Here is a 27429-nt window from a genome sequence, read left to right as displayed (position 1 = left end):
TTTTATGATGAACATATCTGCTGCTTTGGCTTACAGTTAAACACATGCTTAAAAAAAGTAAGCACGAAATGCATAACGACATATCTCATGTCACTCGTTCTCTTCTGGAGCCCACTATGAAGCACCACAATCCGAGTTTTATACGATACTGGCTGCAACGTGGCACAGAGTTTCAGTTCGATGCCCATCCCAAGCAAAAACTAAGTAGTACATGTCTCATAACAACAAAAACTGTGAGGCTGACTGAACATTTAGCAGTTAACACAAGCTGATTCTCGCGAGTTCTTATTGTTTTTGTTGGTGCAGTGTAGAGCCTCTCAAAGAGGCTCAGTATGCTGTGCCGCCAACTAGTTGTCGGGGTTTAAAGTGAAAAACAAGAGTCAGACGCTGAAGGACACATACAAAAATGTAATATCATTCTGACAGCATTTAAAATCGATACAAGTACCGACAAGTGAAATATCAAGATAAAACGCCAGTTTGATTTTCCTTACAACCCTAGATAAAATGATCCCACAGTAATGAAAACCTGTACATTGTCATTTCAGATTAGAAAGCTTTGATTATATTTTGTCTTTCAGCAGTGGCAAAAGTTTTGCTTTGTCTAACACACAACGTCATAGACACCTGAACCACCTTTGGGGGTTTAGCAGCTGGATTAAAAAGGGGTGAAACTTAACAGCTTGACCATCAAACCCAACTAGGAAGGAGAAGGTTGAAAATGCTGACAGTTCTGTCATTCGCTTATTATCCAATAGAAAATAACATAATAGCAAATACACTCTAAATGCATATAATCAAAAAATAAAAATGTCTTGGTAGTTTTCAAATGACGTCAATTAGTGGATGAATTTTAATTTAAAATTATACAGTGTTATTTACTCTGATGCTTCCAGCTTATTTAATTGGAAGTCCAATCACTTTTGAACCGTATTTTCCGCTCTATAAGGCACGCGTCAATTATTGGTCTATTCTCAAACATATGTCATATTTAAGGAGCGCCAAACTATAAGGCGCATCTAATGAGACAAAAACAGTCAGAAATAAGCTAAGTCAGACTTTATTACATGCGTTCAGAGTAACTCCAGAACTTTTTGTAACACGCTACACGTTAGCCATGTAAGCATATTCACAACAACTCCTACCTTTGTATATGCAAATTTAAAAAAAAATAACCACAATTAATCCATAAAATGATCTGGGTTATAAGGTGCACTTAAGGCTTTCTTAAGGTTTGGACCGTATATTTGTCCAATCTGCCTTAGGTGGTCTGGTCATACTTTCTGCTTCTTTCCTTAACTTTAGGCCCAAGAAGAAGCAAATAGCTCACAGAGAAAGAGGCTGTTCCCTCACCGGCCACATCTTTATTAACTTTTGTTCTGCTGCTTGCTCATCTAAATGTCTAAATCAGGCCATCGCATGGCAGCAGCTCAGCGTATGATGGCAGGAGGTCAAGAAAACCTGCTGAGTTCACCAGCACATGGAATAGCAACCAATTAAATTTAGCTTAATATTTAAAGATGCCCATTTATTTTTACCCACCAAACCATCACTTCCAACAGAAAATCTACAGCTGTCCAAACAACAGATGGCCTCCAACAAAGGTTAGTCAGAGTAGAGGCTGGCAGAGGTCACTAATGGATCTAAATTGGCAATTACTGCTGGTAACCATAATATGTATGTGTATATATATATATATATATATTTTTTTTTTTGTAAAACGCCCCTCTCACCCTCCACGGGTGGTTTCTCCTCCAAGCTAGGGTCCTCTACCAGAGGCCTCGGAGCTTGAGGGTCCTGCGCAGTATCTCAGCTGTTCCTAACACTGCGCTTTTCTGGACTGAGAGGTCTGAGGTCTTTCCAGGTATCTGTTGTAGCCACTCCTTCAGCTTGGGGGTTACAGCCCCGAGTGCTCCAATTACCACAGGCACCACTGTCACCTTCACTTTCCATGCTTTCTCCAGTTCTTCTCTGAGTCCCTGGTATTTCTCCAGTTTCTCATGTTCCCTCTCATCGCTTGGCACTGCCACATCCACCACAACGGCTTTCCTCTGTTCTTTATCCACTTCAATGTCTGGTTGGTTCGCCATTACCATCCTATCAGTCTGGATCTGGAAGTCCCACAGGATCTTTGCCCTCTTATTCTCTACCACCTTCTGAGGTGTTTCCCATTTTGACCTTGGGGTTTTCAGGTCATATTCTGCACACATCTTCCTGTATATTATTCCAGCCACTTGATTGTGGCGCTTCATGTATGCTTTACCTGCCAGCATCTTACATCCTGCAGTTATGTGCTGGATTGTTTCAGGCGCTTCTTTAAACAGCCTACACTTTGGGTCTTGTCTGGTGTGGTAGATCTGAGCCTCTATTGCTCTGGTGCTCAGGGCTTGTTCCTGAGCTGCCAGGATGAGCGCTTCAGTACTGTCCTGTAGGCCAGCCCTTTCTAGCCATTGGTAGGACTTCTTGATATCAGCCACTTCAGTTATGGTCCGGTGGTACATCCCATGAAGGGGTTTGTCCTCCCATGAGGATCTGTCCTCCAGCACTGTATCCTCTGCTTTCCATTGCCTGAGACATTCACTGAACACACTGTCAGTTGGGGCCTTGAGCTTGATGTACTCATGCATCTTGGATGTTATGGGTAAATATTGTCCAATTGAGACAAAAATTCACAAGGAGAGTTTTCTCAGCTAATCCAACCAACTTCATGGGTTGGAGCTTAGAATTTCCAACTTCTACTTTTAAGGGACCACCCTAATTACATACATACAAACATACATACATACATACATACATACATAAGGGCTCCAGACTGCGACCATTTGGTCGCATTTTGCGACCAAAATTTGAGAGTGTGCGACTGAATTTTACATCAAGTCGCACATGTGCGACCAGTAAATATGCCTCCCCCACCCTACGTATTTTTTATACATAAACGTGGAAGGGGCACGTCAATGATCAATGAAATAATCAATGAGACGCGAGCGCACACGCACGCAGGTAGACACACGCACTCGCGCACATATTCATGAAACGCGAGCACATACTCGCGTGATACCCGTCTGTGAGGCGGCCACTGCATGTGAGAAGAATAGGGAAAGCCACTGTGAGTGGCTAAAATGCGTGTGGGGGGGGGGATTAGAGATATTCGCGCGCGCGTAAACATCTGTGGGAAGGAAACGGAGACAAATATCATCACAAACTGATATGTGCGTCTGAGCTTTGAGCAAGCGAACTCTTGATTCATTCTTCCGACCTGCGGCTAGTGTACCAGTGCCAGACTCTACAGCACGGGTCTCAAACTCGCGGCCCGCGGGCTATTTGCGGTCTCCAAGATGATATTTTGCGGCCCCCGCCTTAATATGAAAGTTTAATGTTACTGCAGCCCGTCAGTTTTAATGAATGACACTTTTTCATTGTCGTGCGCGGAGCTGACCAACCAATCACAGTGGAGTATATGACTCTTGGGGGCGTGGCAATGACAGGGCCTGAAAGCAGGAAACCTGACAGCCCCCTCCCCAGACCACATTAAGGAGTTCCTTACTTTCTTTTTTAGAACGTATCTATTCGCTCATAATTTTCTAAATACATGCAGTCCGTGCTGAACTTTTCTCTGGGTCACACAGACCCGGAGGAAGGTTTAGGTTTTGGTTACGGTTACAGAGGCGCACCAAAAGGTTTATGCACGGCTGTTACGGCAGCACGACGCTCCCGCGGGAGTCGGGTCAGCTGAGGATTGAGGAGAATTGACAGGTGATGTTGGAGCAAAAACAAAAATATATGTCTCACACCAGGTGATCTGTGCAGCGTTGAGTCCACCTGGGTGATCTCAAACATACTTATTGTGCATCTTGGCTGCACCTATTTGGTGTCACCAAGATAAATTTCCATCCGTTTTGATTAGTATTTGTACTAACACGACAGCGATGGTGCTGTCAGTTTACCTTCTTGTTGCATCTTCAAAAGTGCAGACTAAAATGTGACACTGAATTTGAAACAGCACATAGTAATTTCTGCATCTATTATTAAAGTATTTATTAGTAATACAGTGGAAATTAATAGATTTGGTTGGAATGTTGATTTACGGTATGCGCCCCTATATTTGCTGGTTGTGCCCCTAAAATTTTCAGTTAGGGGCCACTGTGCTCTTAGTGAAAAAAGTTAGTCTGGAGCCCTGTACATCCATCCATCCATCCATCCATCCATCCATCCATCCATCCATCCATCCATAGGTTTGGATTTAAATTGTGAGCTAAGAATTCTCTGAAACAAGCAGCAGCAGGAAATAATTGTGTAGACTTGAAAATTATGTTTATAAAAATTATTATTATACATTTCATTTAATACAATTTTCATAAGGCATGGGTAATTTATTCTAAAACAAATGCTTATAACAGGCATTGCAAATTAAATTGTTATTCTTCAGTGTCCTAGCGACACATAAACAAATATTTTCTTGTCGTTTTGCTTCACACAGTAGAAAGCATGAACATATCTAGTCAGGTGGTTGTTAATCTTGTTGGCTAATCATGTAAACATTTTTAAAAAATTGGGCCAATTATACGAGCCAAAGCCAGAGCGTAGAAATGGAAGAGCAGTTTCAAACATGCAGCATCCAAAATAAAACTGCACACTTGTCATGCCTGCAAGATGAAAGCCAGGAAAACATTCTACATAAAATGAAGAGACTATTTTTTCCCGTATTTTGGATTGGATTTTGGAGAACTAAAGTGTTTCATTTATTTTTTTCCAGTATTCAGAGACGGTGAGCGTTTTAATCAACAGCATTCGTCAGGCTTTTTAATGATTCAAGCTTAAAAACCTTAAGGGAATTTTGTTTTTCTTTTTAAGGTGGAGTTGGTAAAGTCATTACTAAATTCTAAGCAGGATAGCGTAGAAGGTTCCATGTAGAAATGAGCGTTTTTGGTTGTTTTCTTAGAAGGAGAAACCGAGCAAATTCACATATTGTGAGTCCCTGTTGTCATGCTTTGGATTTTTTATGTAAACGTAAACATCATTTCATCTATACGTCATATTCATTCTACTGTTTGAACATTTGTTAGTCGGTTTTTCTGGCAGTTTTTAAAATTAATGAAGCATCTACATTTTATTTACTTGCAGAAAACGTTGTGGAGTACTTGCTGTTGAGAAAGAGATATTTATCTATGCATATGGTCCCTAAATAAAATACAAATTAGGCATATTTTTACAACTCCAGCATGCAAAATTTGGTAGACTTAGCTTTAAACTTTAATGTTAAATTAGCTTTTAGTGAAACTACAGGTTGTTTTCCTAATTCCTGTGCTACAAGTTGAAGGAAATTATGCTTGTAGAAGCTTTTTTGTCAATCAACTAGACAAGGGAAACAATTTCAAGATAACTGTTTCACATTTTTTGAAGTAAAAGGTCCAAAATAGGCTTCTTGTTAGCAGTTTAACCATTTTAACCGTGGTTTCACGGACGGAAGGCGCTGCAAACCAGCACAAGCTAAACTGGCTCCCTTTTAAATTCATGCAATTACTGTGTAAAATTGTACCACAAAGGGCAAACTAAGATCATCAAAGTAAACAGATTTTATTATCTTTGCATAGAAATTCTAGCATTCTAATGAGTCCCAATGTGCTTTATTTAAATATAATCAATATTTTTCTTTTCTTTTTTAAATCTAAACTTATTTTCCTTATTCACTATCTCATTCATAATCAGGGCTGATCCATTTAACCTGCTTATTGATAAATCAGTTTGAAAACCACAAAGCTGATTATTCAACTCTGCCTCATGCTAAGATATGGAAAATCATCCACTTCAATGCAGATATGCATCAGACAGGAAGTTTGTCTCCACCATATGACACCATATGACAATTGGTCTGCTGAAGGAAGGTAAAAAATAAAACTAGCAAAAGTTAGGGTCGCTTAATCTAGGGGTGTATTCAGACTGGGAAAAAGTGTTGGTCCAGACCGAGTCCTAAACGTCGCGTTTGATCTGTAGACTAGAGACTGCCTTTCAAAAAGACATTTCTGAATCAAACCAAAGCATGTAAACAAAAGCACATGATTGAAGATCTCTTAAATAAGAATCTAAGTCAGACTTTCTGGGTGTATCAATAAAATTGCAATCCAGGGAACCATTACTGGACCTTTTAACATATTTGTTACAGCAGCATTAGTCCACAAGGTTAACGTACAACTCTTAAAACAGCAAAGCAGCAAGTCAAATAATTTTACTTTGTCTACCAGCAACTTTCTAACTTTTACCTCCAACATAGTAGCATTTTTTTCAAACTAGATAAGCTGTAAAACACTGAACAGAGGCAAAAACAACACCTAACTATTTTTGGTCTTCTTGATTTTGAAGTACACATTACAGTTTCTCACCTTTGCTGAGAACCTTGCTAACTATGCAAACCGCATTGAAATGTTACTTTTTTATTGTCTTATGAAATATAACACGCCTGCAAGGTTAAAATGTTCACTATGTCTATTTGCATGGTGCAAAGCTGTATTTGTCTCTTGAAAAAAGCTTCCCTCACAACGACATAGGGAGGTGAGACTAATAAATCCTCTCAAAAGTAGCTCGCATGCCGAAAAAGTGTGGGCACCCCTGACCAAAACCGTCTGGTGTAAACAGAAATAAACGAAGAATGTCCTGAAGTCCTGCGCTATTTTTAACCAAAACCCTCTTTTTTTCAAACCCCAAAACATTAAGTCACTTATTCAGAAAAGGACAGCATGTAACTAACTTTAAATACATTTTAGTAATAACAACAAGAAACATTTATTTAAAGCTGGGTGCTATAGTAATTACTTTAAAGCAGAAATAGTATTAAACCGCTGTCTATTGTATAAAAGGTATTAAAATGACAATTGCAAGGGATTTTTCAGGTTAAAAAAAAACTTCCTGTTACTAAAGTTACTAAGGTTCAACATAACCCAAAGTGTGTGACATCACTGACAGGTTACGTATGGTCTTTTTTCCATATCTAAAGGTACAAAAAACCTTGATGATTTTTAGTGCATGAGACTCAGTCTTTGCCGTCCCCCCAATGATGAGCTCCATCACATCTAATTTTTGCTTTAAGAGGAAAAAAAAACAGAAAAAAGAAAAGCTTTTTAAATTTTGATATTTAGATATTCATACCAGTCTGAAGTGTTTTTGTGGGTTAAGGTTAATTGACCAAGAAGGCTAAGGAGTTCCGTTTAATTTTATTTATATATATATCTATATTTATATTTATATATATATATATATATATATATAGATATATATCTCTATATATATATATATATATATATATATATATATATATATATATATATATATATATATATATATATCTATATATATATATATATATATCTATATATATCTATATATATATAGATATATATCTATATATATCTATATATATATCTATATATATATATAGATATATATCTATATATATCTATATATATATCTATATATCTATATATATATATATATATATATATATATATATATATATATATATATATATATATATATATATATATCTATATATATATAGTATTTTGAGACTAAAATACTGTTTAATGCACATAGTATTATGAACTATTAGTACAAAGCATTGTTTATGTACTGATAATACAAAAACTACACAGTAGGAGTACACAAATCTATGTGAGGAGATACTTTTGTATTAAAAGATGAGGTGTTTTATTACAAAAACAGAAACCAGTGACTATCGTATTTCATGCTCTGCTGTAAACCGTGCAATGGGGGGGAGCATGGCATTTCTAAAGCACGGCTGGCTCCGTGGGAAGCGCTCCAGAAGGCGTGCTAGAGGAAAACACTGCTGCTTTACTTGGCTCGGATCCATCGGGCGGGAACTGCGGAGGCACGCGGGGCAATTAACGCGGGCCTTAATAAACACTCCAGAAGACTACTCCAGTGGGCTGGAGTGGTCTTCTGCCTGGGACTTGATGTGCTGTGGGGCAAGTAGCGCCTTTGATGACAGAATTTGCGACAAGTGTGTTATTATTATAATAATAATAATAATAATAATAATAATAATAATAATAATAATAATAATAATAATAATAATTGATACTTTATTTATCCTACAATGGGGAAATTCTTCTCCGTATTTTGACCCATCCACTAGGGGGAGCGGTGAGCTGCAGACTAGCCACGCTCGGTTGTTGGACGACCCGCTCTACTGCCTTAGCTAAACTGCCGCCCACGCAAAAACACGCATGAGTATGTATGTATCAGAGGACGTCCAATTTGCCGTTCTGCATCTCAAGTTACGTACAGTGGTGGACAAAATTGTTTGTACCCCTCAGTTAAAGAAAGTTCACAATGCTCACTGAAATGACTTGAAACGTTCAAAAGAAGTAACAATAAATTAAAATTTATTGAAAATTAATCAAAATCAGCCATTACTTTTGAGTTGTTGATTAACAGAATTATTAAAAAAAAAAAACTAATGAAATAGGGCTGAACAAAAATGATGCTACCTCCATAAAAAACTGAAAACTAATTGCCCAGGCGGTCATGATGAACTCAGGTATGTCCTTTAATTGACATCACAGCCTTTTTCAAACCCATAATCAGTCAATCTGTCTATTTAAAGGGAGGCAAATAGTCACGTTGCTGTTTGGTGAAAAGGCGTGGACCACACTTAACATGGACAACAGAAAGCGAAAGAGAGAATTGTCCCAGGACATTAGAAACAAAATTATAGACAAACATTGTAAAGGTAAAGGCTATAAAACCATCTCTAAGCAGCTTGAAGTTCCTGTGACGACAGTGGTGCATACTATTCAGAAGTTTAAGACCCACGGGACAGTAGCCAACCTCCCTGGACGTGGCCGGAAAAGGAAAACTGATGACAAATTGAGTTGACGGATAGTTCCAACTGTATCCAAAGAGCCCAGAACAACCTCCAAACACATTAAAGGGGAACTCCTAGATCAAGGTACATCAGTGTCAGATCGCACCATTTGTTGTTGTTTGAGCCAGAGTGGACTTCATGGGAGACGACCAAGGAGGACACCACTGTTGAAAGGAAATCATAAAAAAGCGAGACTGGAATTTGCAAAAATGCATGTTGACAAGCCACAAAGCTTCTGGAAAAAAAGTCCTTTGAACAGATGAGACAAAACTGGAGCTTTTTGGTAAGGCAAATCAGCTCTATGTTCGTAGACTCAAAAATGAAGCATACAACGAAAAGAATACTGTCCCTACTGTGAAACATGGAGGAGGCTCAGTTCTGTTTTGGGGCTGCTTTGCTGCATCTGGCACAGGGTGTCTTGAAGTTGTGAAAGATAAAATAAAATCTAAAGATCATCAAGGCATTCTGGATAGAAATATGCTGCCTAGTGTCAGAAAGCTTGGTCTTAGTCACGTCATGGGTCTTCCCACAGGACAACGATCCAAAACACACTGGCAAAAACACCCAAGAATGGCTAAAAAAAAGGGTTGGACTATTCTGAAGTGGCCTTCTATGAGCCCAGATCTGAATCCGATTGAACATCTATGGAAGGAGCTGAAACACACCATTTGGAGAAGACACCTGTCAAACCTGAGACAACTGGAGCAGTTTGCTCATGAGGAGTGGGCCAAAATACCTGTCGACAGGTGCAGAAGGCTCATTGACAAATACAGAAACTGTTTAATTGCAGTGATTGGCTCAAAAGGTTGTGCAACAAAATAATAAGTTACGGTACAATCATTTTTGTCCAGCCCTATTTCATTAGTTTTTTTTTTTTAATAATTCTGTTAATCAACAACTCAAAAGTAATGGCTGATTTTGATTATTTAATTTCAATAAATTTTAATTTATTATTACTTTTGAACGTTTCAAGTCATTTCAGTGAGCATTGTGGACTTTCTCTCTTTAACTGATGGGTACCAACAATTTTTTCCACCACTGTACTTCTCGTAAGGATTTTGATACGCTGACAAATTCTTTAGAAATGTATTTTTATTTTTTTGGTAATTGATCTTTGCTGGCCTGCGATCTACCCTCGTGTCCTTGAAGATCGACCAGTCGATCCCGAAGTAATAAGCACCCCTGCTGTATATGTAGTCCCACATAACCATTCGCTGATCCCAAATGGGATGCAGTTGTAGAGTCATCATCTAAAAGTGACTTTAAAATTGTCAGGTTAACATTGTCCTTCAGGTATTTAAGTAGGGCTCGGAAATCGATTTAGTCAAATATTTTGAATTTGTTGTTTTAGAGGATTCATTTGGGAAAATGTAGATGATAAAATCAGTCCCCTGGTCTGTCGCAAAGCACAGAAATGAAAAAAGCAGCAAGCAAAGTGGAGCTACTTCTGCGAGAAAAAGAACTAATAATACTAGCGCGAGAAGCGCCCCCACCGTGTAACCTCTGCTAGTTGCCACCATGTAACCTTTAGTCTAAGCTGATAAAGCAGTGGAACATGTGAGTATTTTAAACGGATCCAGAAAGAACTAGAGCAGCGAACCTTTTTGGCCGAGACAGTCATAAACAACACGTTTTTAAACGTAATTTCGTAAGAGCCATACAATGTTTAAAGCTAAAAATACCAGTGAATGTGTGCATTTTATGTAAATTTAATACTTTTAAAGTACAATAAGTCTGTGGATTCTTTTTAATAACATTGTTATTGTAGCGGACTGAGTTGGACTGGGTGGCAGTTCTTAAAAATCTGATATTTTCATCATGTTATGACTTCCTCTCTGTTTGCATTTAATGTAATTTTTTAAAATAACAGTTACAGTTCTTCTTTGTAAAATAATGTACTCATTTGGTTGGTAGATTTTTTTATCCCCAAGTCAACTTGGCTGGTGAGTAAAAAATTAGATTATTGTCTCTGTGGTTGTAACTTTAAACTTGGAGCATCAAACCAAACGCAGTAAAATCCGTTTCAAGGCTGTTGCTACCAAAAATGCTCTGCCGAGTGCGTTCTAGTATTTCCCTTTAGGAGATATTCAAGCTAGCGGTAGCTCACAAAACGTCTTCTGCATTGATCTGCAATTTTACAACTTGTATTTAGTTGAACTTTGTGTTAGCGACAATTTCCAAAGGAAATGTTAAAATAGAATATTTTTTGTTAAACATATTCCATCATTTGTAATTTTTGTTAAAAAAGTAGAAGCAGGGAGACACACAGACAGAGGTACCTAAAACCGTATGAGTCTCAGCAAAATGCTTTGAGACAGCGAAAGTAGCGTACCTTAGCAGTTGCTCCAACTAGCTTCCCCACAATTACCCATGACAGACTGAACTGCACCATTTTTAAAAAGGCAGAGCCATGAAGGTCTCGTGGGAATTCTCGGGAGCCCGTAAATCTCGCGATAACTCGTACGTAGCAGAACAGACAGAGGGAGAGCAGGAGAAACAGAGGACGGCTGAAAATCACCTGGGTTACATTAACATGACGGAATAACAATGGAAGTCAGCATTGTCCCCTGTCTATTTGTCCTCGATTTGTGCCCGCCATAGACTGATTCAGTGCAAGATTGTTTACGGGATCTATTATACCAATGCCAGACTGGCCAAAATACATCCTTCTATTAGTGAGGCCTGCAGCAGATGTACCTCTCTCCTGCTAATCATGCCCATATTTTTTGGTCATGCTCAGTGCTTGTAGCATTTTGGACGGATGTATTTGATACATTATCTAAAGCATACATATACTCCGTCACACCAAATCCCATATCTGCAATATTTGGTCTTCCCCCAACTTCAGACATGCCAAGTGCACTGCATTTACCACCTTATTAGCACGAAGGCTGATCCTGCTGAATTGGAAGCTCCCCCGTCACACTTCACATGTCCGGTTGGTCCGTGAATTGCTTTATAATGTCAAACTTGGGAAGCTAAGGTACTCACTTCAAGGTTCAGTCAGGGCATTTCATGAGACCTGGAGCCCTGTCCTTCAATATATGGACTCCTTGACATTTCCTCACAATCTGGAGGCTGATTGAGCACTGGTGCAACAACCGGTCAAGGGCGTTACCCCGGTTTATTTTATTTTTGTTTGTTTAACATAATTTCCCATTCCTAAATGCATACGTGGTTTACTTATTCCCCCCCCCCCTTATTTATTTATTTATTTTTCCTGTGTTTGGCCTGATCTTTTGGGGGTTGTTAAAAAGGGTGGGTGGGATGGGTGGACAATTGAGTGTTTTTTATTTTTATACATCATCTTCCTTTTTTATATATATATTTTGTTATACACTCTGTATGTCTGTTTAATAAAAATATTTCAATAAACAAAGATTTTAAAAAAACAGTAAAAGAGAGCAGCAGTGACTTATAAGCACCGAACACCTCTGCGCAGCGCGTGCGCCAGAAGTTTCCTTCCACAACAGTGACACACAGTAACAGGGCTGGTTTAAAAAACAGTTCATTCTGATCCTGTGTCACTACTGCTCTGGTTTTACGTCATGCATAGACAGATGTTTCGCTCCAAAGAAAGGCTTTGGAGCTCAAACAGGACCGACCGGCTGCTCTGCGCTCTGCCCTTGCCCCGCGGGCTCCTTGCCTCTTCCTTCCTATGTTCTCCGACACGCCTTGCGAGGGGGGCACCAGGGAGGAGCGCTTCGTGCCCCCTGACGTCCTGCACACTTGGCTGCCGGTGGACAGAGTGAACCGTGTCTCCGAGCAGACAAACATTTTGTGTTTGAGCGGAGGGGAGGATGCTTTGTTACGTGTGGGAGGCTTCAGACTGCCATCTGTCCCGCAGCTCTATGTGAACGAGCAGCCGAGGAGAACCATATTTCCTCGGGCGGTGTGAGCTTTTCAAAGCAGAAATGCTGCTCAGTCCTTAGAAATTGTTCAAACAATCACATGGATTTGTGTTTCCAGTCGTGTCCCGACAAAATAAAGGCTGATTTTATTCTCACATTTACGTGCATTTACGTACTTTTTCTCTAGAATGTAGGGGGCCCCATATGAGGCGGTGCACCAAATGTGTTGTTGTGGGGCGTAGAAGAAGACGTCATGAGAACGGGGGAGGGAAGTGTGGGTGTGAGCAGAACAACATTGTTTACATCATGGCTGAAGCACAGTTTAAACTGCAAGCTATCAGCTACGCGGAAGAATGTGGGAGCAGCTGCGAGAGAATTCAAGATGACTGAATTCATGTTTCACAAGTGGAGGAAGCTGGAAACCGAACTCCGACAAGTCAAGACGACGCAGCTGAGTTTCCACGGGAAAAAGACGACTTGAGTGATCGATTAACAATAAGAGAAGCTTATCTGTAGTCACAAGTCACCATTCGACTTAGGGCAGTAACACTTAGATAGGAAGTTTTCACTTTCACTTTTTGAAACGCCGTCATCTTTGTATCCGGGTGAGGATGGAAAGATGAATAAAGAATGAGTGACAACATGTCATTCTCTCTGTAATTCACCACTAATTAATCACGACTTTTTTTTTACTCCTTCCTCCACCCTGAGATTTTTGTCATGTAGCTCGGGTTCAGAAATGACTTCGGTCGGCTCTGATTCACTTCAGCATTACAACACAACAACACAGACAGATGAGCCACTGATTTATTTTTGATGTGGTCCAAGTCAAATGCACAAACAGTGAAAGTTTGAAGGGATTTACTTTAACCTTTAACCTAAGGTAAAGCCATCAGACTCAAAGTGTTCTCAAATAACCTAAAAAATAAACAAATGAATTACCACAATTCATTTAAATGAGAAACAACTCTAGAAGGGTCCAAGTAAGGAGGCCGACAATCTGGGTTCAAATGTAGGACGAGAAACTAGGTCAGATGTTGTTGTCTGGGGAAACTTTATTCAGTACTTCAAAAGTCCCAGGAATGGAAAAAAATCATGCTGATAAGAGAGAAGAATACCATTTGATGGTCACATTTCCCTGCAATCAGCTGAGCTTTGTTTCTCGCCATCAGTTCAAGAATGAACATTGTTGGCATTTTCCTCTCTTTTCATGTTAAGGTCAGATCAATAGTTAAAATTAGGGTCTTTTGACCGAGGTTGTTCTAAATTGTTCTTGAGAATTACCTTTATTTGTGTGCAATATTCCTCCCAAAACAAAGAACAGGGGTGGAGGAAAGGTACAAACCAGCTGGTGTTTGTAATTAGAAACTCATGACAAAAAAGTCTTGCCAAAGACACATTTTAAAACTAACACTACAGTTGACATGAACTCAATGCTGTTTTACATATTTTCTAGCAATCTGTAACAATATTGTTTACAATCAAACAAAAGAAGGGCACATTAATAAACTCCTGGCGCTGCAGAGAGGCGGCTGCCTGTTGCAGCGGCTCCGGTTTGTTTAGGACGTTCCGTGTTTTTTTGTCCTTTGTATTTATTTTAGTCTTGTTCTTTTTTGTCTTTTGTCATTCTATTTTGCTTGCTTCAGACATCACCATAGTCAACAGCATGGATTTTATTCGCTTCAATCTTCTGTGACTACTTTTTTTACTACTCTCGTTACTCCTCGTAACTGAGTGTAACCCGCACGGCGGCAAGTCTTTTGTTTACCCCCGCGATCAGCTGTTTGCTCTGAGCAGGCCCTTTCTGCCGCTGGGCTTAAGAAACGACATCACTGGAGAAATCTTGAAAAGACGGCGGGGATGCCGGGCTGGAGCCCGGGTCAAGGCAAAGAAGTGGAAACATAAGCCCGCTGTCCCGGCGATCATTACGGGGAATGTACGCTCACTGGCTAACAAGACGGATGAGCTGGCTGGAACGATCAACACGCAGAGGGAATACCGGGAGGGCAGTTTATTATGTTTCACTGAGACGTGGCTCCATCCACATCTCTCGGACCACAGTGTCGCTTTACCTGGCTTTGTGACTGTGCGAGCGGACAGAGACGCCGCTGCATCTGGTAAGAAGAAAGGAGGGGGATTAATACTCCACGTGAACGAGCGATGGTGCAATCCAACACTTGTATGTGTCAAGGTAGCGACTCTGCAGCCCGAACGTTGAACTACTGGCGGTCGGATTGCGGCCTTACTATTTGCCCCGGGAGTTTACATCCGCCATTGTGGTTACTGTTTACATTCCACCATCAGCTGATGCTGACGCCGCGACTGACGTCATCAGCGACACCATCTCCCTGCTACAGGAACAACAACCAAACGCATTTATAGTTATCACGGGGGACTTTAATCACGTTAATTTGGACGGGACTCTTACTGAATTTATGCAGTATGTGGACTGCCCCACCCGTGACAACAAAACCCTAGATCTGCTATATGCTAATACCCTGGGAGCATACAGCACTACAGCCCTCCCCCCCTTGGGAGGTCTGACCACAATCTTGTACTGCTTTCTCCTAAATACATTCCTTTGGTCGGGAGAATGCCCCTGTCCAAAAGGAGGGTGAAGAAGTGGACTCCAGAGGCTGAGGAGACCCTGCAGGACTGCTTCAAGTACACAGACTGGGATGCTCTCTGTCTGCCCCACGGTGAGGACATCAACAGCCCGACTGACTGTATCACGGAATACATTAAATTCTGTGAGAACACCATCATGCCCACGAGGACTGTCAGCTGTTACCCCAACAACAAACCGTGGATCACAAGTGACCTGAAGGCCCTTTTGAATGAGAAGAAGAGGGCCTTCAGGTCGGATGAAAAGGAGTGGCTGAAAAGGGTGCAGCACCAGCTGAGAGCCAAGTTGAGGGAATGAAGAATACCTACAAGGGAAAGCTGGAGGCAAAACTCAAGCAAAACAACATGAGAGAGGTGTGGTCTGGGATGAAAAGGATTACTGGATGCGGGGGGAGTAGCAGATTATGTGAGGGCGACAGAGAAAGTGCTAACGACCTGAACATCTTTTTCAATAGATTTAGCTCTCCTACTGCCCAGGTCCACCCTACCCCCCCTCCGGCATCTGTACAACCACCCACCCCTCATTATGCAACCCCCCCATCAACCCCCCTCTCCTTCATCTTCCTTTTGCCTACCTGACCAGCCTGAAACCACCGCAGCGGATGGGTGTGGGCAGCGCCTTGGTCTCCTGGATCATTGATTACTTGTCAGACAGGCAGCAGTTTGTCCGGCTGGGCAGTGTCCTGTCTGACGTGGTGACAAGCAGTGTGGGGGCCCCACAGGGAACTGTGCTCTCTCCATTCCTGTTCACTCTGTACACCAGTGACTTCCAGTACAACTTAGGGTCTTACCATCTTTAAAAGTTCTCTGATGACTCTGCTGTTGTTGGCTGCATTAATGGCGGGCGGGAGGAGGAGTACAGGGATCTTGTGGATAGATTTGTGAGATGGTCTGGAGAAAACAACCTGCTGCGGAATGTGGAAAAGACCAGAGAGATGGTGATGGACTTCAGGAAGAAACCACCAGCTTCCCGGCCTCTCAGCATCTTTGGCAGAAAGGTGGCAGAGGTTGAGGAGTACAAGTACTTGGGAGTAACCATCGACAACAGACTGAGCTGGAAGAGCAATAGCACTGCTATGTATAAGAAGGCCAGCAGCAGACTCCACTTCCTGAGGAGACTAAGGTCCTTCAACGTGTGCAGCAAGATGCTTGAGATTTTTTACCAGTCTGTTGTGGCCAGCACCTTGTTCTTCTCGGTGGTCTGCTGGGGGGGCAGCATATCTGCTAGGGACAGTAATAGACTGAACAAACTGATCCGAAGAGCTGGCTCTGTAATTGGTTGTAAAATGGACACATTTGAATCTGTGATGGAGAGGAGGACTTTAAATGAGCTGGTATCCATCATGGATAATCCTGAGCATCCTCTCCATCCTGTACTGGATGGTCAGCGGAGCTCCTTCTCCAACAGGCTAAGGCAGCTTCGCTGTCACACAAACTGTTTCAGGAGATCTTTCATACATCACTCCATTGGACTCTATAACTTGTCATCCATGTGCAATAGATAAAGTCATTTATGGTCTGTCTCTTTTTCTCTTCTGATGTGGCACGCAATACAACTGTTCTTTTCCACTGATGTTTCATTGTGATTGATTGTTCTGGTTCTCTGTTGTCGTCTATTGTGTGTATGTTTGTATCTTGAGCCTAACGCCGACGCTGCAACAACTGAATTTCCCAAGCTGGGATCAACAAAGTATCTTTATCTTTATCTCATCTTATCTTAAATTAGGTTGAATTGCTCCACCCTAGGGCTGGGCGATATGTATGGAGTTAATTCAGTCTCAATAATCAGAAATGCACACAACCTGTTTCACAAATACACACGCTCTGATTCACAAATGTAATTTTACACAAATGTGCAATATTAATTTGGAAATGCACACTAAATGATTCACACATGCACAATAAGTGTTTTCTCACAAATGTTTATCACAAAAACACAATACATTTTTCAGAAATTCACAATACATTTTTCAAAAATGCACAATAGATGCTTCACAAACATCATTTTTAGGTACACTTGTAATATGAACTCAAATCGCCTGTAACAGAAAATTCGAATTAATTCATTATATCGATTTTTCGCCCAGGCCTACCACACACTAAGAACTACCGAGGCATTATGACAACCAATAGAAAGTCAACTATCCAAACGCAGCTTTTGCCAATTCCAGACAGAAAAAGACTAAACTGGACTTGTGCTACAGAAATAAGGATAATCCATGAGAGGAATAAGACAGACTTGGAGATTTTGGAGTGCAAGGGCAAGAGGGAACAATGCTTGGACAGAGCATTTCAGCGAGAAGGAGCTGGCTGCTGACAAAATGGCATCCAACATCATTGCCCGGAAGCAGACAACTTATCCTAACCTTAACCCTAACCCAAAAGTGTTAGAATTGTAAACAATTTTATGACAAAAAATGTAACTTTTTGGGTCGCCAGTTAAAAGAATGTTTTTTTCTAGCCATATGGGGGAACTTCAGGTTCCAGTCGAGATGACTGGTTCTGGATGTTGATGTCTGCAGCCACGTCTTCTTGATTTTAACTGCCAAACTCTTAGTAAGACAAAGGTAGACCACCTCCAGTCCAAAAAGTGATAGTGACCAATATTTTAGGCTGTTCTCTATTCCAACAAAACACAAAAAGGGGCTAAGCAAGCAAACTGCAAACATCAGAGTCACCATCCAGAAACTGCCACACAAACATACAAGTAGGGTGATCATACAACATACAACATACAGGGTGATCTGTGTCGTGCTGGTGACCCGGGGGAAAAAATCCATGAAGTTAAACAATGCAAAAAGAATAATATTCCCACTAAGAAACCAAGAAGACAATACACAGAGATATTTGCCATGTACGTATATATCAGAGAAGTGGGGGTGGGGTTGTATAAATTTGATTCTCCCCACTTCCTTTCAAGCAATTAATCAAAATCTATATGACAATCATTATATTAAATGTATTTATGTATCATTTGTGTGTTCTATGTGTATGCAAATATGTCTATTTATGATTAAGAGTAATTATAGTGACATCATCTACTTGCATATGTGAATAAATTTGTGTGTATGTGAATTTATTTGTTATTTTCTTTCATTTCAATTTAATTTATGACTAAATGTCTTAATTAGGTTTGATATATCTGTTTATTGTTTGTCTTTTTTTGTCTGTATTGCTTAATATAAATGAACAAGAGCAAAACTAAAAATGTTTTAGAACATGTTACATCACATAGTCTCCATAGATGACAATTCAGTAAATAACATCAAAGAAACACAAATGCATAAATCCAATGCATGAATATAAGTATATAAAAAGTCACCGAGGGTCCAGACTGTCATTAAGATCCTTGGAGGCTTAATTTTGCAGAATGTTGATTCAAAATACTCCCCCTTGTTTCAATAATGGGTCATGATTGCTTCCTTTAGAAAGAAGAGGAAAACAGCCAATGCCTCAAAAGGGAAGAGTGCAGAAATTGTGGTAATTGTTATAGAGAAACTGAGTACTCTCATTTCTCCAAGTGGAGCTTTGATGCTCACTAATTCTTTGATTATTCTTTTTTTGTGTTTTCACCAAACAAGAACAGCAAAGCCTATAAAGGACATATGAGAAAAAACTTTTGATGAGACACTTCCTCCCTGTATGAAGATGCGGGAAATAATGTTTTAACCAATACTTGCAGATTATTTACAACTGTCACTTTTTTAAAAACAGGGATGGTTGTTGTTTATGTCTCAGATTCATGTGATCATTAAATCAATACTTATTCCAGCTGATTACACCCATTGTTCCTGAACTTTAAGCAAACTCAGAAATACCAAATGTTGTAGTCCAAATGACCACTGGAGGTTGGTTTTAAAAAGCAACAAAGTCACACATTGAATAGAAGTCAAATTTAAACCCAAAAACATATGTGAAGCCTGATTTAGGTAAGATTTTATTTAGGGGGGCTGCACAGTGAGCAGTGGCTGGCGCTCTCGCCTCACAGCAAGAAGGCCCCCGGTTTAAGTCCCGGCTGATGGACCTGCAACAGAACATCAATGGGGGGCCTTTCTGTGTGGAGTTTGCATGTTCTCCGCGTGCATGCCTGGGTTCTCTCCGGGGTCTCCGGCTTCCTCCCACTGTCCAAAAACATGCTTCATGGGTCAATTGGAAACTCTAAATTTTCCCTAGGTGTGAGTGTGAGAGTGAATGTGTGTGTGATTGTGGCCCTGTGACAGACTGGCGAAGTCCAGGGTGTACCCTGCCTTCACCCACAAGTGGCTGGGATAGGCTCCGGCAGCCCTGTGACTCCGAAAGAAACAAAACGGTAGATGATGAATAATTGAATGATTTTATGTAGGGGTGCAACGGATCACGGATTATCCTTGATATGCGCAGATCACTAGCCATACTGCAGATCAACCCCCGTGGACACCTCACGCATGCATCATTTAAAAAAAAACTGTCATTTCACAACAAACGCAATTCGCATGTCAATTACGCATACACAGTCTTTGTTTTAACACGCGGCACAGTTTCTGCTTGTCCAATAGTCACAACACTTGTTGGAGGATCTTCCGTTAAAAAGCTTTTCTCTACCTCATCACAGAGGACGCAGAGGATGAGATCAGGTTTGTTTATTGTGAAGAACTGTAAAAAGCGTTGCTGCATGTCTCCATATCATTAATAAATCACTCAGAGACACTCCGAGTAAAAAGCAAAAGCTGCCCCACAGGAGAAAGCCGCGACAACCGGTGGGAGGGGGTTTTATTGAAGCTGGGGACACAGAGAAAGAATTTGAAGAAGCCAATTTTGACATCCCTGCTATTCTTACGTTTTTTAAAATACATTATAACATGGTCCGGGTGAATACTCGATTCTGATTGGCTGCTGGGTGTGCACTAACCCTTGTGCTATCTTAGAAGCCCCCCCCCCCCCCCCCCCCCTTACATTGACGTGTTCTCCCTACCATGACAAAGGTGGATAAAGGTGGAAAGATTTCATGTAATCCATGGACACCAGTGAAGATCACAAATCATTGAAGAAAAAAGGTTCAGCGCACTGTCTAGTGGGTCTAGATGACCCAACTCCCAACGTTAAAGTGCCTAGGATAGCACAAGGGTTACAAAGTGATAAAGCACAGTGATAACCGCACAGCCCAAAAAGAAGTTCCAGTCTCATAGCTTCAATGCTCTGTATCACAGCACTCGCTTCTTAAAAAAATGGCTTCATCATCTGGACAAAAACATGCAGTAAGAGATAAACTTTCTCTCTAAATGGATGCTTTATTCAACCCATCATGACGATCAGTCGATCAGCATATATATCGCTTTCCTATGCCGCTGCAGTCTATATCAGAGTCACGTTACCGTGACAACTAGGGGTGTAACGATACCCTAAAATCTCAATTCCGTTAGATTCAAAATTTCATAGGGTTCTGCCTGATATGAACTATTATTTTATTGTTATTTATTGTGTGTGTTTGTGTGTGTTTAGCTGCTGGACACCTGAATTTCTCCCTTGGGAGATTAATAAAGTTTTTATCTATCCATCTATTTTCTGTATTTTTTCGGTACAAAAAACTAAGGCAGAAAAATAATTATTTACAAAATGCATATATTGGTTTTACATAAAAATAAATAATATTGACCTATGTAGGTGATCTGCTTAGTAAAATAAGAAAAACCATTTGCTGCCAGGAACCAGAAAACTTTGGATACTTAACACTAACCTGAAAAAAAAAAACATTTTAACTTGCACACTTTTTTTCTTGTAGATCCGATTGTTGCCGTTTTAAGTTCTTTAACAGATTAGATGTGTTACTGTGGCATACGTTATCTTTGTGTAATAATGTCAACACACAGCATTCAACCTATCCAATTGTCTTCAGTTTGTCAATAGTTTTATAAAATGAAAACATAGATATGATTGCCATGAGTATTTATAAAACTCTGGCAAGCTGCACGTGCTGCATCTCTGTGCAAGACCCAAGGCACGGAAGAGATTGAAAAAAAAAAGAATGCTAGGTCACGCTAAAAAAAAAGTCTTTGAAACAGCAAGACCACAAAAGGTGAACCACAATATAGTGAAGAAACACAGAACCCGTTTATTCTAGTCGAATCAACTCCCCCCAACTACAAACATGTATCGGAAATACGAGAAAATAAAAAGGGTGAAGGCGTTTCTGCACTGTTTAGAGATAATATTGCAACCCGCAGACTATCATTTGGTGTGTTTTCATCATTTGAGTATGTGTCCTTTAAGATTGAGTTAAAACAAACTCCTCCCTTACTCTGCATAGTCATGTACAAACCTCCTCAGCACAGCCAAAGTTTCATTGATGATTTCACTGAAATGCTCTCAGTTGTGCGCACAGACTTTGATGGTCTAGTCATTACAGGTGATTTTAATGTTCATGTTGATAATGTCAATGACAGAAATGCAAAAGAGCTCAATGCTGTCCTTGAAACCTTTGATCTAATTCAGCATGTAAGTTGCCCCACCCACAGCAGAGGGCACACTCTGGACCTGCTCATCACAAAGAGGGTTAATATTTACAATGTCAGTGTGGTTGATGTCGCCCTCTCTGATCATTTCTGTGTATTCTTTGACCTGTCTGTTGCTCCCAAACCACCGCCTGGCCCTGCAGTTGTCCAAAGGAGACAAATAAATGAGAGCACTACGGCACAGTTTGTAGAAATGATAAACCCTGAAAATGCCTCTGGTGCCAATGTTGATGAAATGCTGAATTCTGTTACTTCTAGCATCTTGAATGTTCTGGATGCCATTGCCCCTATGAAGGTTAAATTGAGAAAACAGACAGAAAGCTCCCTGGAGGAACGATGATCTAGTCAGGGTACAGAAACAACAGTTTTCAGAGCTGAGCGAAAGTGGCGCAAGTCAAAACTCCAGGTTCATTATGAAATGTATAAGGGGGAGTTGTACGCTTACAACCAGATCTTATGCAGAACAAGGGAAAGGTACTTCTCTGAAATCATTGGAAGTTGCAGCAGCAACTCTCGTGTCCTGTTCACAACAGTAAACAGATTAACTAACCCTCCAACCCAGCTACCAATAGAACTGGTTTGCACACCCAAATGTAATGAGTTTGCTGTATTTTTTAATAACAAGGTTCACGGCATTTAAAAAGCTCACTGATTTTCTCTTATTAAACAATTCATTTGATGTTTTCCAGTCAGGTTTTAGACCCCATCATAGCACAGAAACTGCTCTTATCAAGGTAACCAACGACATCCGCCTGAACACTGATGATGGCAAAGTCACTGTCTTAATCCTGCTAGACCTGAGTGCTGCCTTTGATACTGTTGATCATGGGATCCTTTTGCACAGACTCCAATACTGGGTTGGCATCTCTGGATCTGCCCTAAGTTGGCTCAAGTCTTATCTGGAAGACAGGAAATACTTTGTTGAAATTGGGAGTTGTGTCTCAGACTACATGGCCTTGACTTGTGGTGTGCCCCAGGGATCGATCCTGGGACCCCTTCTGTTCAACCTCTACATGCTGCCACTAGGGCAGTTAATACGCAGTAATAACATATCTTATCACAACTATGCAGATGATACTCAGATCTATGTGTCACTGACAACAAGTGAATATGGGCCGGTGGATTCACTCAGCCACTGCCTCCAACAGATCAGTGCGTGGATGCAGAACAACTTTCTCCAGCTAAACTCAAACAAGACCGAAGTTATTATTTTTGGCCCACAGAAACAAAGAGAAAGTGTCAGCAGCTACCTTCATTCTCTGTCTCTTAAACCCTCAAATCAAGTCAGAAATCTAGGGGTAATCATGGACTCTGACCTGAACTTTAACAGCCATATCAAGTCAGTAACATCAGCTGCATTTTATCATCTGAAAAACATTGCCAAATTCAAAAACATAGTGTCAAAGCCAGACCTGGAGATACTTATTCATGCATTTGTCTCCAGTAGGTTAGACTACTGTAACGGCCTGCTCACCGGCCTCTCCAAACGAGCTGTAAAACAGCTTCAGCACATCCAGAATGCTGCTGCTCGAGTCTTGACCAGAACCAGGAAGTATGATCACATTAGTCCTGTGCTCAGGTCTCTGCACTGGCTCCCTGTACCTCAAAGAATAGACTTCAAAGCAGCTCTGCTTGTGTACAAGTCTCTCCATGGCCGAGCACCAAAGTACATCTCTGACATGTTAGTGCCATATGAACCATCTCGTACTCTGAGGACCTCAGGGGCCGGCCTCCTGTTGATTCCCAGAGTCAGAACTAAACAAGGGGAATTAGCGTTTCAATATTCTTCAGCTAAAATCTGGAACAGCTTCCCTGAAGTCGTAAGACAGGCCTCTTCTGTGTTCATGTTCAAATCTAGACTTAAAACATTTCTGTTTAGCCGTGTATATGACTGAAAGGTCCTATCTGCACTTTTCTTTCCTTTCCTTCCTTTATTTTTAAATCAATTATCATTTTTTTTCTTTTCTTTTAAAGTAAATTTTACGTTGATTATTTCTATGATGTATTGTGATTTTAATGCATTTTTCTGTTTTGTGAAGCACCTTGAATTACTTTGTGTACGAATTGTGCTATACAAATAAACTTGCCTTGCCTTGCCTTGCCTATTCCTGAACAGGAATATAGATGGATGCTCTACTAGAGTCGATCAAGTTGCATTTTTTTTTATTCTGACGTTCTGAATTCTAATCATTTGTTACTCTGCTAACAATCTAGCTACAAACAGCAAGGGCATGTTAAATGCTCACTACCAGTCCAACTGAGCAGTTCCACTGTGATTTATATCACATGTTCAGTCGTGGAGTGTTTTTTCCTGCAGCTTAGATCATCAAAGTCTCATTTTTAATAGTTTCCAGCCACCACTGAACATTTTGGCAGTACTTGCTCACTGGTGCCATCTGGGTTACATGGCCATCGCAGCGCTAGAGCTGCATAAGAAAAGAGCTAAATAGGTCGGAACACAAGCAGGTCCAGTTTTCTTCATTAAAGCAGCCGACTGTTTCCATGCCACATGGCTGCTCTACCAAAAGCTGGAAGCCTGATAACTGTACAGAGATTAAGTCAGTCTGGTATGTGGGCTTGTGAGAAGAGCATCAAGTCAAAATAAGGTTGTCAGGCCTCCAGCCCCCGATCTTGGAAAATTTTACATCAGCAGACCGGACCAGATTACCCTGCCTTCATTTATGAGAAGCCAATAGTTTGCTGAGCCAAGCTCCCCAAAATATAAAACCACAGGAAAACACACAAAGTACATCCCTCCTCTGAGTTGTATAAATTTTAACTCTAGGAATTTCCTTATTTTAAATACAGAACATTGATATTTGTATTTTTCAGACTAAAAGCAGCTGCCGAGAATAAATCGGCCTAAAAATGGATAAAGATTTAAAAAAACCTATATAAATCACACCTTTAGAAGAACCTTCTTTAACAACATAAAATGTGAACCAAAACATTCCAACTTGAAAGGCAAATCATAGGGGGATTAGAAGAACATATGTTCGATTTTTCAGACAACCATAGCATAAAGAACTTGCCAACAACTCAACTAAGCTGTTCATTTTACTTCAAATCACAAAATCTGGTGGATTATTCTTCATCTGTCACTTTCAAAAAACCTTGCCGAGGCTGGCGCTTCTTCTTCTGCGTTGCTGTAAATACCAAATACTGATACAAACACAGAGTGCCCTCTAGTGGCTGTTAGCGAAAAAATAATTATAAGCCCTTTTGGGGTTTTTTTGTTTGTTTTTTTTTAATCCCAAGAGTCACACTCCCAGCCAAACAATGCAAAAATATGTGATTTATATTCTCAGTTTTTCTGGGTTATTGTTGTGGATTCTTGAAGTTGGATAAAAAATGCTAATAAAGTCCACTCAGAGGCTCCTTTTAAACTCTGCTCACAGACACCCATTTATGTGAGTATGAATGCATGAACACAATATAGCAAACACAAGAAACTGAAGAACTAATGACCTCCTAAACAATATTCAAAATCGTCTAAGCAAAACCTTGTATTTTTCCATTTTTTAAGATCATATCAATAAATAAATGTAGGATAAATGTAGGAGAGGAAAATAAGGGCGAGTAAAGTATCCAAGGGTTCCACTAAAAGTACAGCATTAAGGCATTAAAAAAAGAAGTATTAAGTATTAATACTAATTATAAACCAAGTGAGTAAAAAAGGAACTCAGTAACACTCAAGTAACAGTTTGGTGATAATTTCTGACTTATTGTTTAGAAATGATTGAAACGAAAAACATAGATATTTTAATTAGAATTTAATTGCAGAAAAATTAGAACTTTTATTTTATCATATTTTGTGGTGACAAAAATCTCTGGTGAAAGGTTGAAACCAAATAAGAGCGGCCTATGTAGCTGAGGAAACTGTTTGGTTTATTTCAAATCTGCTCAATGAAATATACACATTATAGTCAAATTACCCTATTTTTAAAGCACCTTTCCAAACCAGTATTACTTGTTTAACTGCACAGGATGAAATTTCTCAAACCAGGAAAATGCAACATGGAATAATTATGTCATCACCCTGGAGATTTTAGTTTCGCCGGTTTGGTTTGCAGGTTAATTGGAGCCCACGTGGGGCATCCTCCTGAGTCCCCACGTGAACAGTGACTGATCTCACCACGCCACCGGTTGCTGGGATAACACGGGAGAACATTAAAAAGTATTTCTAAATCAGAGGTAGACAGCGCGCTCATGCGTGCTTCCACCAAGGCTTCGAGCATCTGCTGGCACGTAGATAAAATGTGGAGTAATTATGAGCAGAGGCTCCCTGGAGGAGTCTGTCTCTGCCTCCCCGCTCGTTGCGTGACGCCGCGTGGCTTCACTCTCACTAATTGTTCAAACAAAAAGGGCGTTCCAAAGCAGCGTTTGGAACTTGAGAGGCGCAAAAAAAAGGCAAGAAAAAAAAACACAAAGAAAACCGTGCACTCACCTCGAAAAATGAAAGCTTTGCTGCCGTTGTGAAGTCCTGCCACCTGGGTAATACCATAGGTGGCGTTTGCTGAGTCAAGTTCATGGATGATATCGATCTGGTAGTCCTGACCTGATCCAAAACCAAAAGCTGGAGAGGGGAGATCGGGGGAAAGGGTGTGAAGTTTTGTGCGCAAAAATCACACGTTTAACAAGCAGTTGCACTTTATGGGAAGAAAGCATGTACTTTCAATTCTAATACAAGATTTCTGCAAAGCACGACCTATGAAAGCGCCGCATCTTCAGCTCGCATCACCCACCTGTGCTCCCCCAGGACTAAAAAGCATATCTGCACACATTGTTGTCCTCGTGGTTACTTTTGAAAAGCTAACAATATTAAAAATAATAATAATAACTTGAATGCAAGAAAAAGCAATCTTACACTGATAAGTGTGCGAAACGCCATGAAAACCCAAGTTAAGAGAATACAGGCTGGTTTGTACTCACCTGGCTTGGTGAACCAGAAAAAGGACAAAAGAGCCACGTAAATATCCATTTGTGTTGGAGTTGCGTGGAGCAGAATCTTGCATGAGCCGTGCGCTCTGCGGCGTATCCTCACAAACGCACTGTCTGGTCCGTCTGCGCTGTAAGCCGCGCTAACCTCGCTAGAATGTATGGGGCAAGGAGGACTGATCCACAGCACAAGCGCGGGGGATCCTTCTGTGAAAAAAACGAGTTTGCTTATGGTGTGATGGAGCATCCAACCTGCACTGCGCAGCGTCACACGTCACGAGCGTCTGGGTATTGTCCGCGAGCATAAAAAGAAAGCCGTGGATGGAAATGCTGAGGATAAAATCTGATGTCCATCCGTGAAATTCCCCCTCATCTGACTGCACAAACTTCCAGGTTTGGAGGTGAGAAATAGGCTTTCAAAGGATTTCTGAGTGCAGGATGCAGGAATAGGTTGGCAAAGAGATCCTCGGAAATGAATTTGATTCAGATAAAACAATGACTAATCCAAATCTTTACATGGCAGTAATATCATTTTAGTACAATCAGAGAAATTCTTGATTGTATCTTTCAAAATTCATCCTATCACTTACACTTGAAAAATCCTGACACTGTGACCACTGATGCTCTATCCCCTCTTTGAGTCCCTGGA

At 40.5% G+C, this 27429-nt stretch overlaps 1 protein-coding gene across 7 annotated transcripts in view; it reads right to left on the bottom strand.

Moving 5' to 3' along the window:
* LOC101158260 (protein kinase C-binding protein NELL1) overlaps window positions 1–27422 on the bottom strand; it is a 603730-nt gene extending 576308 nt beyond the window's left edge. For all 7 annotated transcript variants that reach the window (XM_023952325.2, XM_078944996.1, XM_078944997.1 and 4 more), the window contains exons 1-2: window positions 26775–27422; window positions 26290–26418 (exon numbers count right to left, since the gene is read on the bottom strand). In XM_023952325.2, the coding sequence (XP_023808093.1) occupies window positions 26290–26418; window positions 26775–27027 (382 nt within the window). In that variant the 5' untranslated portion in view covers window positions 27028–27422. The remainder of the gene's footprint in view (window positions 1–26289; window positions 26419–26774) is intronic.
* Window positions 27423–27429: the final 7 nt, after the last annotated feature.

Source organism: Oryzias latipes, chromosome 3, assembly GCF_053564925.1.
Source record: "Oryzias latipes strain Hd-rR chromosome 3, Olatipes_Hd-rR_3.1".
Classification (NCBI taxonomy): Eukaryota; Metazoa; Chordata; class Actinopteri; order Beloniformes; family Adrianichthyidae; genus Oryzias; species Oryzias latipes.
This window is presented reverse-complemented; position numbering and strand designations above follow the sequence as displayed.